This window comes from Vanrija pseudolonga, chromosome 3 (assembly GCF_020906515.1).
Source record: "Vanrija pseudolonga chromosome 3, complete sequence".
Lineage (NCBI taxonomy): Eukaryota > Fungi > Basidiomycota > Tremellomycetes > Trichosporonales > Trichosporonaceae > Vanrija > Vanrija pseudolonga.
This window is the reverse complement of record NC_085851.1, coordinates 79434-91563: the sequence shown is the minus strand read 5'-3', so window position 1 is coordinate 91563 and position 12130 is coordinate 79434. Positions and strand designations below refer to the sequence as shown.

General features: G+C 57.1%; 11 protein-coding genes across 11 annotated transcripts; 8 read left to right on the top strand and 3 right to left on the bottom strand.

Annotated features, from left to right (window-relative positions):
- Positions 1-237: 237 nt before the first annotated feature.
- Positions 238-610, top strand: LOC62_03G003555 (uncharacterized protein; the record flags this gene model as incomplete). The annotated part of the gene is made up of 2 exons (XM_062770090.1): positions 238-346; positions 387-610. 2 exons carry the CDS (start codon positions 238-240, stop codon positions 608-610), a joined length of 333 nt encoding a protein of 110 aa, XP_062626074.1.
- A 307-nt stretch (positions 611-917) lies between these two features.
- LOC62_03G003554 (uncharacterized protein) lies at positions 918-1292 on the top strand (the record flags this gene model as incomplete). The annotated part of the gene is made up of 2 exons (XM_062770089.1): positions 918-1095; positions 1144-1292. 2 exons carry the CDS (start codon positions 918-920, stop codon positions 1290-1292), a joined length of 327 nt encoding a protein of 108 aa, XP_062626073.1.
- A 339-nt stretch (positions 1293-1631) lies between these two features.
- LOC62_03G003553 (uncharacterized protein) lies at positions 1632-2058 on the top strand (the record flags this gene model as incomplete). Its single annotated transcript, XM_062770088.1, has 2 exons — positions 1632-1758; positions 1805-2058. The coding sequence occupies 2 exons, from the start codon at positions 1632-1634 to the stop codon at positions 2056-2058; spliced, it is 381 nt and encodes a 126-aa protein (XP_062626072.1).
- A 255-nt stretch (positions 2059-2313) lies between these two features.
- Positions 2314-2662, top strand: LOC62_03G003552 (uncharacterized protein; the record flags this gene model as incomplete). The annotated part of the gene is made up of 2 exons (XM_062770087.1): positions 2314-2431; positions 2487-2662. 2 exons carry the CDS (start codon positions 2314-2316, stop codon positions 2660-2662), a joined length of 294 nt encoding a protein of 97 aa, XP_062626071.1.
- A 243-nt stretch (positions 2663-2905) lies between these two features.
- Positions 2906-3236, top strand: LOC62_03G003551 (uncharacterized protein; the record flags this gene model as incomplete). Its single annotated transcript, XM_062770086.1, has 2 exons — positions 2906-3026; positions 3064-3236. The coding sequence occupies 2 exons, from the start codon at positions 2906-2908 to the stop codon at positions 3234-3236; spliced, it is 294 nt and encodes a 97-aa protein (XP_062626070.1).
- A 374-nt stretch (positions 3237-3610) lies between these two features.
- LOC62_03G003550 (uncharacterized protein) lies at positions 3611-3904 on the top strand (the record flags this gene model as incomplete). Its single annotated transcript, XM_062770085.1, has 2 exons — positions 3611-3692; positions 3738-3904. The coding sequence occupies 2 exons, from the start codon at positions 3611-3613 to the stop codon at positions 3902-3904; spliced, it is 249 nt and encodes an 82-aa protein (XP_062626069.1).
- A 1198-nt stretch (positions 3905-5102) lies between these two features.
- Positions 5103-5439, top strand: LOC62_03G003549 (uncharacterized protein; the record flags this gene model as incomplete). Its single annotated transcript, XM_062770084.1, has 2 exons — positions 5103-5268; positions 5306-5439. 2 exons carry the CDS (start codon positions 5103-5105, stop codon positions 5437-5439), a joined length of 300 nt encoding a protein of 99 aa, XP_062626068.1.
- Positions 5440-5817: 378 nt separating this feature from the next.
- Positions 5818-6166, bottom strand: LOC62_03G003548 (uncharacterized protein; the record flags this gene model as incomplete). Its single annotated transcript, XM_062770083.1, has 2 exons — positions 5818-5969; positions 6010-6166. 2 exons carry the CDS (start codon positions 6164-6166, stop codon positions 5818-5820), a joined length of 309 nt encoding a protein of 102 aa, XP_062626067.1.
- A 703-nt stretch (positions 6167-6869) lies between these two features.
- LOC62_03G003547 (uncharacterized protein) lies at positions 6870-7236 on the top strand (the record flags this gene model as incomplete). The annotated part of the gene is made up of 2 exons (XM_062770082.1): positions 6870-7059; positions 7103-7236. The coding sequence occupies 2 exons, from the start codon at positions 6870-6872 to the stop codon at positions 7234-7236; spliced, it is 324 nt and encodes a 107-aa protein (XP_062626066.1).
- Positions 7237-7503: 267 nt separating this feature from the next.
- Positions 7504-9119, bottom strand: LOC62_03G003546 (uncharacterized protein; the record flags this gene model as incomplete). Its single annotated transcript, XM_062770081.1, has 5 exons — positions 7504-8116; positions 8153-8424; positions 8465-8808; positions 8843-9032; positions 9066-9119. 5 exons carry the CDS (start codon positions 9117-9119, stop codon positions 7504-7506), a joined length of 1473 nt encoding a protein of 490 aa, XP_062626065.1.
- Positions 9120-9715: 596 nt separating this feature from the next.
- PUT4_0 (Proline-specific permease) lies at positions 9716-11757 on the bottom strand (the record flags this gene model as incomplete). Its single annotated transcript, XM_062770080.1, has 9 exons — positions 9716-9837; positions 9876-10048; positions 10087-10268; positions 10305-10552; positions 10588-10928; positions 10963-11111; positions 11147-11290; positions 11331-11467; positions 11504-11757. 9 exons carry the CDS (start codon positions 11755-11757, stop codon positions 9786-9788), a joined length of 1680 nt encoding a protein of 559 aa, XP_062626064.1. The 3' UTR covers positions 9716-9785.
- Between the last annotated feature and the right edge of the window lie 373 nt (positions 11758-12130).

Below are 12130 nucleotides of genomic sequence, written 5' to 3'. Positions count from 1 at the left end.
TACGCCGCCATAAGCAGGTGACTCGGAACATGCAAACACCACACATGAGCTGCTATCTCATCACTGACCAAACATGATGTGGCAATCGTCTGGCCGGTCATCAGAGAGGAGGAGCCATACCTGCCAATGTATAAATCATGAGATAGCAGGCTGTTCATGTCATCCACCAACTTCTTCCAACCCAACTCCCTCAGCAACTCAACTCTCCAACAACACAACGACCCCCCAACCAAAGCCATGTCGCACCTCCTCGACGTCCACTTCTGGCTCATGTCCAACCGCGACCGCGACCAGATGATCATGTGCGACAACTGCCGTCTCGCCTCCGCCGCCGCATGCTTTGACAGTAAGTGGCGCGAGCACAACCAAGCTGACGACGCCCACAGTGTACGACCTCACCGAGATCACGGACTACGAGTACGGCCAGTTCTGCCACTCTTTCGGGCTGAACTCGATCCAGAGGCTTCACCAAGTCGCCTACATGGGCTGGATCCGCTCCCGCCAGGAGGTTGCCCAGCGCGAGGCCGCCGCGTCTGCTTGGGCGGCTCGTGACACCTCCGAGCCCGAGGGCTATGGGTCGGACGGCGGCTACAGCGACAACTGGCACTAAGCCATGGTGGCGCAAACGCCACAAAGGTGTGAACGAGTCCAAGGTTGAGCTGCCAGCTCCCATTGAACCGTGACCACCCTCTTACATTTCCTACTTTGAAGACTCGTTGTACATGCACTGCAGCTAGCAGAGATCGATGAATTCTTTTCGTTCAGTACAATGTTTGGTTCCTTGGAGACTTGCATGTCGCGTGATCGTGGCGTTCATCTATGCTGCCAACTCGTCTTCGAAAAGCATTAAAAAGCCTGCTCATTGTCCCAGCTGCTATCTCACTTCTTCTCTCTCCATCCCAATCATCTACCACACAATGACTCAGTTTTCTGCCATTGACCAGTTCCTTAGACAAGTCGACCACGTCAACTCCGGCCGCCAGGCTCGCCTCGACAACGTCATCCGCTTTCTCGAGTGTGCGCTTGCAGGTACCCTCTACATCGACTTCCACCCCGATTTCTGCGATGAGACCCCTGGCACTGTGTGTTATAGGTGTAAGTCGGATGATCGAGAAGGCCATGACGAAAGACTGACCTCGTAAGGCATCGAGTTTGAGGATTTTGACTTCGACGTTGTGTATCTCGCCCTACTTTCGAGGGGGTACACGCGCCAACGGGCGGCCCAAATGGGTGCCCTCTTTGAGAGGCTTCAGACTCGCCAGATAGATGGGCTGGATCTATGTCTCGGCTAGGTGAAGGCCATCAGTCAATCAGTAGATACAAACAACCAGTGCATTGTCCCATGTCATCGTTCCCTTGTCATTCGTCTGTTTACAGACCGCACTGCATCACTCGTGATCCGCCTTTGTTTTGCGAGCACTTTTCCTTGTCTCCAGTTTACCCGTGGTGCGAGGAAGTGACACATCCATCAAATGCTACTCCATCAAAATCCTACAAGTGTGGAAGATATGCCGTCGCTCAGCGCTGACTACCATGGTGTCTGCAGCTCGAGACATCATTTAAGCGTGACTGTCCATCCGCTTCCTCTTCTTCATCCACCACCTCTACAACAACCCTCAAGCAACTTCACCATGCTCCACGCCGAAAACCTTTACACCATCATTCACTGGCTGCAGCGCATCGAGGCTGGCACCGCGAACCCTGAGTTCCGTTGCAACCGCTGCTACCGCTGCGATCAAGACATTGTCTGCTATGCGTGTGAGTAGGGATTGGACCCAATAACATCAGTCACTCATGGCCGCAGACATGCCTCTTGAGGGCTATACGTTCGATTACATCGTTGAGAACCTCCTTGACATCGGTTACGCCGAGGACGAGTCCGACGCCCTGGGACATCTGTTCACCAACATTCTCAACTGGCAGGACCGCTTCGCCAACGAGCAGGACCGCCACCGCCGCATGGACCGCCTCGACATGGAGCCGATGGAGCTTGCCATTGTGACTGTGGTCGCATTCCTCCTTGTGCTCGCATTCCTCGCTGTCTTTCCCGCTTGGTAGACTTTATTGTCCACCCTCTAGTTGAGATCTAGTTTCTTTGCATTCATCTGTCCTCATGTTTACGCGATCGCTACCATTGACGTTCCGAGTCACTCCAGCACGGTCGGCTTTCTGTTTGGAACCGAACTATCCTTCCTTTTACTTTACCTCTTGAGCACGGCAAACACCAGCCACCATCTGAACATCTCCTGCACCAATCTCAACCTCTCCTGGACCAAACTCAACATCTGCTGGACCACCAACCCAACCGTCACCATGGGCTACTACCTTCGTCTCCTGGACGCCATCTTCTGGCTGGAGTCCATTCACACCCAAACGGTCCTGGAGCGCTGCAATCGGTGCCACGAGCGCTTAACCGACGTTTGCTACATGTGTGAGTTGGTAGCTTCTTCATCTCCGTCCCAGCAGGAGGCTGACTGTTGGCCCAGGTGTGCCAGTTGTCGAGTTCGACCGCGAAGTCATCTTCATGGAGCTCAATTTTAGGGGCCACACGGCGGACACCGCCGTCGCTCTGGCCGATCTTTTTGTTGAAATTCGCGACTGGCAGGTGGAGCAGAACCTCGCGGATACCGTCGGGCTCTCACGTCTCCGTGTGTCCGACTAGAACGATGGGAGGCGAGTCTAGCAGGAGTGCTGAGGCGTTCTTATATATGTATGCATCTCCCATCATTGAAATTGTTGCTAGGCGGGGAGGCATTGACGGCGCGGAATCTGTGGGAGTGGCAAACACCATCACCTCAACTGTCTGTGTCTTGGCCTTTAGTAGTCGCCACGCCAGTACCTCATAAAGGCTCCAGGTATCCCTTCTTACAGCTGGAACCACAACCAACAACGCAACCATCTCACTATGCCCGCTTCACAGCTCCTCGACGTCCTTTACTGGCTGGAGTGCATTCAAGACGGCACTGTGGACTCAAAGTTCTGGTGCGGTCGCTGCCACGAGCGCCCCGGTGACATCTGCTTCATGTGTGAGTCGGCAACAACAGCAAAAGCTCATTCCTCCAGGCGTGTCCGTGGAGGGCATCACCTCGCCAAGCGTGGTGCTCGCTCTCATTCACAAGGGCCACGACCAGCAGGATATCTCGGACATGGCCGCTGTGTTTGAAGAGATCAGCCAGTGCCAGCGCAACCAGAACATCCTGGAGAGCCTGGACCTCTTTGCTCCTGGCATCCTTTGAGTTGCATGATGGATCGGCGGCTCACATAGCCAATGTTTGCCTGCATGATGCATTCCGAATCTCTCCGGTGCCCATCACTCGTCACCGCTTATTGTTTGGATGCAGCCTGTAGTCGTGGTCCCCCGAGGGCGAGGAAGTGAAAACATCTGCATCAGTGAGAGGGCGAGGAGTCAACCATCACCATCAGTGTGGCAAGCGCATGACCCGTCACTCCAAGCAAGCCATGCTCGAGAATCTGAATGGTACAAGATCAGACGCATCCCACACTTTGCCTCTCTACCACAACTCTCAACACTTCTTCTTAGCAATCTTCACAACACACCACCATGTCTCGCGAGACCCGCTTCTAGACCATCCTCTTCTGGGTTGAGTGCATGAGCGAGGGCACCCTCGCCACCAAGTTCCAGTGCACCCACTACCGCATGACTTCCAACACGAGCGACGTCAGCTTTGGCTGTGAGTGAACCACTGCTTCCGACGCCCCGCCGCTGACACTCGCAGGCGTCAAGGTCCTTGACTTTGACGCCGCCACCATCAAGGGCGGTCTCCTCGGCAAGGGCCACTCCGAGTCGGCGGCTGCCAAGATGACTGACCTCTTTGAGGAGATCCTCCTGTGGCAGCAGTATCAGGCGATGATGGACGACACCGACTACTACAACATGCTTTGAATAGTTGTGGGAGAGGCCAATTAGTAGAAGGTCGAGAGTAGCAAGAGTCGAGAGTATCATGCAGAAAATGAAGGCGCCGCTCCTTGTAGGGATTTATACAGCTCCACAAAAGGTACTAGTTATCGTCGAGATGGTCGGGCTATTATATCCCAACACTCCCCTTAGTCTGAGGTTTGTTTAGACGATGGGCTCCCCTATTTGAACTCGCTTTTGTGTGGTATGTGGCGCAGCTCAACGTTGGTGGCGCAGCCGGCGCTGTCTCGAGTCTCCCTACGGGCTCGAACGCGCAATCTCCTGGTCGAGATAAGTTTGACTCTTAATCTGTAGGGACTTATACAGCTCCACAAAAGGTACTAGTTATCGTCGAGATGGTCGGGCTATTATATCCCAACACTCCTTGCATCGCTGACAGCATGGTAGGGTGATAACTGACACCTTGCATGACGGTCGTTGCTCAGTTAACGGGACACCAAATGACTTGTGATTGCATATCCCGAACACAGACAGACAAACACACGGTCTACCTGTGAAGCAGAAACAACTCTCTCCCACTCCCGAACCCCGATCGCCAGTCCCCTTCCTCCTGGGACCGGTTCGGATTCAGCAAGCGGGATCGAACCACCGTCGTGCATGATGACCAATGGGAGCGCTCAAAGCTGCAGTTCCACGGTCGTGCGTGATGGCCCGTGCGTGATGACCCGTGGAAGCGCTTAAAGCTGCGAGTTCCACGATCAAGCGGGATCGATCCGCCAACGTCATAACCGGCGGAAGCGCTTAGAGCTGCTGTTCCATGATCAGACGGCTGCACGACGGGGTGCGGTGGTGGTGGGGGTAACCGTTGAATAAGAACGAGCAGTCAGCCACGGTTTGGGACAATCTGTGCGGTGTCAGGAAAAGTCCAGATGCCCCAGATGCTCATTGTTTTGTCGTTTGGCTACCACTTGCTGTTTCGCTGTGTGGCGGGGCGAAGAAGTGACGGTGATGGCTTTGTGGCACAATTGATCCCGAGTGCCACACCATGTCGCACTGGCTCTTTCCACGCCACCCCACCAACAGGCGGGTTCACATCACTCGACGGCCACTACTGTTACCCCCTCCCTCTTCTAGACCATTAATATGCAGCTCCATTGGCTCTGGACGGCTGCCGTCAAGCCCCCCACTATCTTCGACTCCCAGCACCCGCCGCCGTTCAGCCATCATGCCCGATTGGAACCTCGACTGCAACACTAGCCTGATGAGATCAGGAACCGCCGACTGCGAATACGAGGACATCTTCATCTGGCTGAGCGGTCTCGCTCGTGGTGTGGTCGATGCGCAGTACATGTGCGACGAGTGCTGCTACTTCGGCGACGCCTGCTGGCACTGTAAGCGGCGTGACGGAGACCCCTTCTGACTCCCCAGTCTTTAACATCACTGGTATCACGGAGGCCGCGTACTGCGCGCACCTTACTGCCTTTCACTGCACCTCCGAGGCGGAGAAGCCCATGAATATCTTTCGCAGGGTCCGCGCTTGGCAGATACGCCAGGGGATGTAGTGGGTATGCCCAAGCACTCTGAAGAAGGAAGATCAGCAGGGCCGTGATCATATGCAGAGCATGTAGCTAGAGATTCTATGAACAGGAGACACTGGTGGTAATGCTTAGCAGCAGAGCGCGGCGAGACGTCACTGTGTGGCTGGCTGTCACGGGTGTGTGCTCACTCAGTGGCGTTTGTGGGTGTGTGTGTATGCGTGCCATTGTGTGTGTGTACGGGTGCGTGTTTTGCACCGCACCGCACACTCCAGCCGACTCCAAACAAGTCAATCCCACTCCAGTCAGTCCACCGCCTTCGCACTCAGGTTCCACTGCATCGCCTACGCTCTTTGCATCATTGTACCTCTCTAAAGCTGAAAGTGGTCCCGATGATCACAGGCATCAAGCAGGCCAACGGGTCATCTGCTGGCCCACCTGCCAGTTGCGAATGGTGCGGAACGCGTGGACGTCCGCCTCGGCCTGCTGGGCACCGCGACCAATACTGATCATGTGCGCGTAGTATTGGGCTTCGGTGTAGCCCGTGATATTCTTCCCTGGGAAGGTCAGCTTGCTCCGACTCCGACTCCAACTCACAGTGGGGGCAAGTGTTGGCGCCGCCCGAGACGCAGTTGCGGCACATGTACTCGGGGTCGTGCTCGCCGGCGCGGTAGGCGTCGAGCCAGGCGACGACCTCGGTCAGCTCCGGGTAGGGGCTGACGTAGGTGGCCATGCGGTAGTTGTTGGTGGCCATGTTGGTGTTTGTTGTTTTTGTCGGTGGTTTTGGTGGTAGAAGTGAGAGTTACGATTCGAAGGGATGAGGGGGAGTTTATAGGAATGGCGAGGGGGGTGAAGGAGCGGTGAGGGGTGAGTGTGTGGTGGTCGCTGCCAGCCGACTTGACGAGGTCGCGAAGGCAAATCCAGGCACCACCACCCCCCACAGACGAACGCGCTCGCACCTCGCGCAACACAGCGCCACCGCACAGACCTGCAGTCGGGCCGAATGTGTCTTACGACGTCCAGCTGATGTGTGTGCCACTCCTTGCGCACCCTGATTGGGTGGCCACGCAGCTCACTGGCATAGCGCGTGCAACACCCCATCCAACTCTTCGTGCAAGCAATAGAGAATGTCACTGGAGCTCCAAGACAGCGCGTCGTATGTCCTGTTTGACGTTCATCAATGTCAGGCGGCAACAAGTGCCAGGAAGAAGTGATGGCACAAACACGAGTGGCACAATGCTCCCGACTCGCCACTGCTTTCCTCACCACCTCGCACCTCTTCATCACCACCTGGCACCGCTCATTCAGCATCCGTTCTCCATTGCTAGCCACCACCCAACCCCCGCTCCACATCCTATAAATATTCCTGTCCTGCGTCTCCAATCTCTCAATCCTTCTCCACTCAACCTTCCTCCAACTCACCCTTTCCTCCAACCAACCACCCAACAAGTCCAAACATGCCCTGGTGGAACAACATTCGCTGGTCCGGCCACCCTGCTTTCAGCGGCTCTAGTCAGCCCTACGTCACTCCCAACCCGGAGTACAACAACATCTTCCTATGGCTCAGCGGCATCGAGGCTGGTGCCACCAACCCGGAGTACATGTGCCAGACGTGCCGGTACCTCCGCTACCCCACCTGCTGGGACTGTATGTACCAGGGTTGGGAAGGAGAAAGCTGACCACGGAACAGTCTACACCATTTCGCAGATCACGGACTCGTCCTACTACGCGTTCACAGCTACCGTGCACCGCGACTTCAACGAGCTCGAGAACCACATGGTCGTCTTCCGTCAGGTTCGCGAGTGGCAGCAGCGCAACATGTAAGCAGGGACAAAGCCGCAGCGTATCGCGCGAACCCAGCCCATGTCGTCCAAGTATTCCGAATGAGTCCGAAGTTGTAGAGTTTAGATCATGAATCCTGTTCACTTTAAGGGAGCGCTCGCAACGACAGTGTCGTGGTGTTGCCACTAAGCATCGATCAGCCAACCTCAAATCCACTCCAGGAGACATTTGAATTCTGTGCCTAATCGTTCCATTTACATGCGAATGCCTACAGCTGTACTGCTCCATGTTCGTTCCGGCGGCGCCCCTTCACAGCCTTGCCTCGTCATTGACAGTGGGAGCAGTGAACGACAGTCCGCCGACAGGATAGTCACGTGGCTGGAGGGCGCGCTTGGCGCGCTCGAGCCTCGCCTGAGTGATCTCAAAACAGCGGGGCATTGTCTCGTCATCCCACTGGCAGGTCTTGAGCTGGTGAGCGAGGCCCCGGGTGATATTGACGATGAGTGCCATGCCCTGACCGCTGTATCCAGCCGCCATGAAGACGCCCTTTCGACCAGGTAGCGGCCCAACAAGCGGGATGTGGTCGACCGAGTGGCAAATGATGCCGGACCACACCTTGGTGAGACCCTCACCTGGGACCTCGGGGCCCCATCCGCCAAACGTCTTGGGGCAGTAGGTGGACAGCCATGAGCGCCATGGTGCAGTTGTGAGGCTGTCGTCTTCGACCCCGTACATCTCCTTCGGAGTGGCGAGGCCACGGCTATTGGCGACACTGGCGTAAGGGCCAAACACGAGGCCCGACGTCGGCGTCTGGATCAGATACGAGCCCTCCTCGATCGCATAGGTTCCCTTCAAGGCTTGAGCGCCGGCATAGGTCGCAGGTGGCGTGACGAGCCCCGCTTGGAGGCGGTATCCAGTGAGACTGGTGTAAGCAACGTGGTGGCTCCTGCCCACTTACACATTCTCGAGCTCGGGAAGGAGGTGGTGTGAGTAGGCGCTGGTCCCAATAATCAAGTTGCGCGCAGTGAGAGTGCCACGGGCACCACAGTCAACCGAGACGGTGCCGTCGGTCTGTTCGGTGAATCCAGCCACCGGAGTCCAGGAGAAGAACTTGACGTCTGAAACCTTGGACTCGAGCGCGAGCCGCATGAGCGCGGTGACGCCGCGGTGGGGGTGCCACGAGCCGGCCTGCGTGAGGTTGACGGCGAGGGCGTTGTTCACCCGGGAGACCTAAACCGTCAATATCCCTTGTCCCTGGTGATCAACCTACCTTCTTGGCCTCGGCAGGGTTGCTTATAATCTTCACAGGGAGGCTCCTGCCCCGGTGCTTGGGCATGCGCTCGACAGTGCTCGTGAACAGCCTGTGGAGGCGCGCGTTCTCGGCAGCACTCTCGGGGTTGATGAGCACCTCGAACCGCGGAGCCTTCTTGAAATCCGCGTCGATGCGCTCCTTCTGCACAATGCTCTCGACAAGGGCGAGGTTGTCCTGCTCAAACAGGATGACGTCGACGACCTCCTCGGCAGTCAGGCCGGCGCCGCCCTCCTCCAAGGGTGCCATGAAGGGGGTCATCATCTGCCAAGTCTGCGCAGGCACATGGCCACCGTTCCTCCCGGCTGCTCGTCAGCTTCACCCTTCACCCCGACTCACAAGCACACGAGGCGACATCCTTCGCATCAACGATGACGATACTCTTGCCCTCCGCGGCACCGCCCGGACGACTGAGATGGTACGCGAGAGAGGCGCCAGTTGCACCAGCTCCGATGATCACGTAGTCGACCACTTCGGTGGGGAGGGGCGCATCGCGACCGTGGTTCCACAGCGACGTGGGGCCACGGTTCTGGGGGTCAGCGGGCGTCACCGGCGTGCTCACCGTCTGCTGCCAGTGGGAGACGGTCGAGTTGAACTTCTGGGGAAACGCAGGCATTCTGTGATGATTGTGGTGGTGCAGTCCAGATCTCTCTCGCCCTCTTATCACTCTCGTGCATGCCGAACGGTCGTTTAGGCCATCGGCTGGAGCGACGGACAAGGCCAGGAGTGTGGGGTATTTGGACGCCGCGGTCCCTGACCATAGCCGAGTTTGGACTCCGCCGGCGCAGGTCTGCCGATGGGTTTGAGTATTCGGGGTGTAGTTTGCACAGTGTTATTATACAGGCTGAACTTAATCTTGGCAACTGGTCGACTCTTGCACATGCGCGGACGGCCAAACCCGATCCGAGCTGACGCAGCCGCTGGTGATACGACAGCGGGTGGCGCGACCGTCAGTGGCAAGAGATGCACCAATGCCTGTATCGGTGGCCACAGGCGGCGCAGCATAGCCTTGGAGTTGGAACGGCTTCCTCGCGGCCACACACACCCTCCATACCGGGTCTGACTGCATGCAGGGCGAGGCGAAGCACACGGGCTGTAAGGCCACACGAGGCCAAAGGTGCCGCAGCGCGTTTGACCAACTCGGCCGCAACAAAAGCAAAGCCAGCACTGACCACAATGCGGATATCCAGCAAACGACACAAGACATTCATTCCGACAACTACTATTGTTTCCAACTTTCCTATTGATACCATCCCACCCGCAGCCATCTCATACTGCACCCCTAGAAGATCTTGTCCAGCGCACGTCCCCACCATGTCGTCGACCGGATCGGGCTGGGATGGTCAGCTGTTGTCGGCGGGCCGTTACTCACTGGTCGACGTAGTACTGCTCGAGCTTGTCAAACTCGGCGACGCGTGATTGGAAGTCCATGTCCTCGAGCTTGACGAACTTGGTCTTGTTCTTGAGCTTCCAGAAGATGAAGACGACGGTGACGAACATGAGGCCAAAGTAGGAGGTGAAGAACTCCTGTACATTCCAGCCACCCTGGGTGTCAGAATCTGCCCAGGGCATGTTCAACCTACCTTGACAAAGACGGTCCATCCCTGAGTTAGGGTGATGATCGTCAGCCAGAAGAGTGATACCCATGTGTATGGGACAGTCCAGCTCGTCGACCATGGCAGGAACTCCTTGACGTTGTAGCCTTGCTTCTTCAGGCCCGCGCGGAACCGCAGGATGAGGACGGCGAGGGCACAGAAGTTCATGACTTGGCATCAGCTCCCGCTTCAAGAGGTGCACTCACGCTCGCCAGCACTGCTGAGGTTGATGAACCAGCCAAACACGGTCGCGGCGTTATTGCTCGCCTGAAGGTAGCTGAGACACATGACGAGGAAAACGACGCCGTAGGCGTAGAGCGGGATGCCGTGCTTGGTCGTCTTGGCGAAGATGCGTGGCGCCTTGCCTTGAGAGGCGAGGGCATGGAGGACGCGAGTGGCAATGAAGGCGAGGCCATTGGCGCAGGAGAGTGCCGACGTCATGACAATGGCATTGCTGCTGGGTTAGATCTCGACGCAACAGGTACCCACAAAACATGAGGCATGACCTTGATGCCGAGGCGCTTCATGCCAACCACGAACGCTGCGGCGTCGGACCCGACGCCAGTGTTGACGGCCTTGATGAGCTCCGGGTCGTTATACGGCACAAGGATACCCATGCAGATACTGCCAAGGACGAAGAAGACGGCGAGACGGAAGACGACGCCCTTGGTCGTGCGGGGAATGGTTTTGCGCGGATGCTCAGCCTCGGCAGCGCTCATGGCGACGATTTCTGGCCCGCCGATGCTGAACGCGGCGATCTTGAATACACGCCAGAAGCCGAGGAAGCGACCGAGGTTGCCGGTGGTGTAGTATTCTGCCACAAGGCCAGGCTATTGTCAGTTGTCAACCAACACAACGACTCACATCCTTCCAGTACCTGAACCCGATACGGTCGTGCTTGGGGTTGCCACCCAACATGACGATGAAGGTCATGAAGATAATCATGATGATGAGGATGACCTTCAGGCTTGCGAGATAGAACTCAGACTCGCCAAAGAACTTGACATGGTACACTAGGGTCAATGCCATCAGTCAGCTCCATGCTCACCATTGAGAAGGCTGATGATGACCAGCGACATGGTGATCCACACCACGACGTTTACGTGGGGTAGCCAGTAGTCCATGAGGCCACCGACGGCGATAATGTCGGCGCAGCAGTACATGGTGGACGCGTAAAAGTAGTTCCAGCCGACTGTGTCGTGGTCAGTTGTGCGGGCTGGGGTAACACTCACTGGCCGTGGAAGCCGCGTCGTCGAGGTACATCCCGGCCCAGGTGATGAAACCGCCACGGATGGGGAGGAACGAAGCCATCTCGCAGGTTCCGAGGCAGATGCCCCAGATGACTGCGCAGTAGATGGTGTATGCGAGGCTGGGCCGAGTTAGAAGGCTCCAAGGGATCACTCACGTCGAACCCAGCGGTCCACCGTAGATGAGAGCGCGGGCAGAGCCTAGGAAGAGACCGGTGCCAATCGCGGCGCCAATGCCGATCAGCTGGAGGTGGCGTCCCTTGAGGCCACGAATGGTGGCCGTGGCGTCGTTGGCATCGCGGAGCATGCCATGGTTGGCGTCGTGGTCTACATCGGCTGGGACCACGTTCGCCTCGTAGTCGGTGCCCTTGAGGTCTGTCGGGAGAGAGGTTGACGAGGCGTGCTTCTCCATGGTATCGGTGGCGTCTTGGGTCGTGCGTTGCCCCGCTCCACTGGGCACTTATATCATGGCGATGTCCCCAGGTGCGCAGATAGGGCAGTCGCTTGAGATTGCCGAGGGGTAGACGCAGGCGCCGTGGAATCGCTGCGGGATAAGACGTGTGGGGCACCCCAGAGACGCCGATTCGGATGTGGGGATTCGGGATGCAGAGTTGGAGAAGCAAGAGACATCGTGCTGAGGCTGTGGTCGAAGGAGGAGTTGCAAGTTTAGATCTGACCAGGATGTGGAGTTTGTCGGGTCGGTCAGGGGTCCCACTATTCTGGACGCCGCGGAGGGAGCCTTCGGCGTCCAAACACCACCTCGCCGACCAATCGGACTCCAAAAT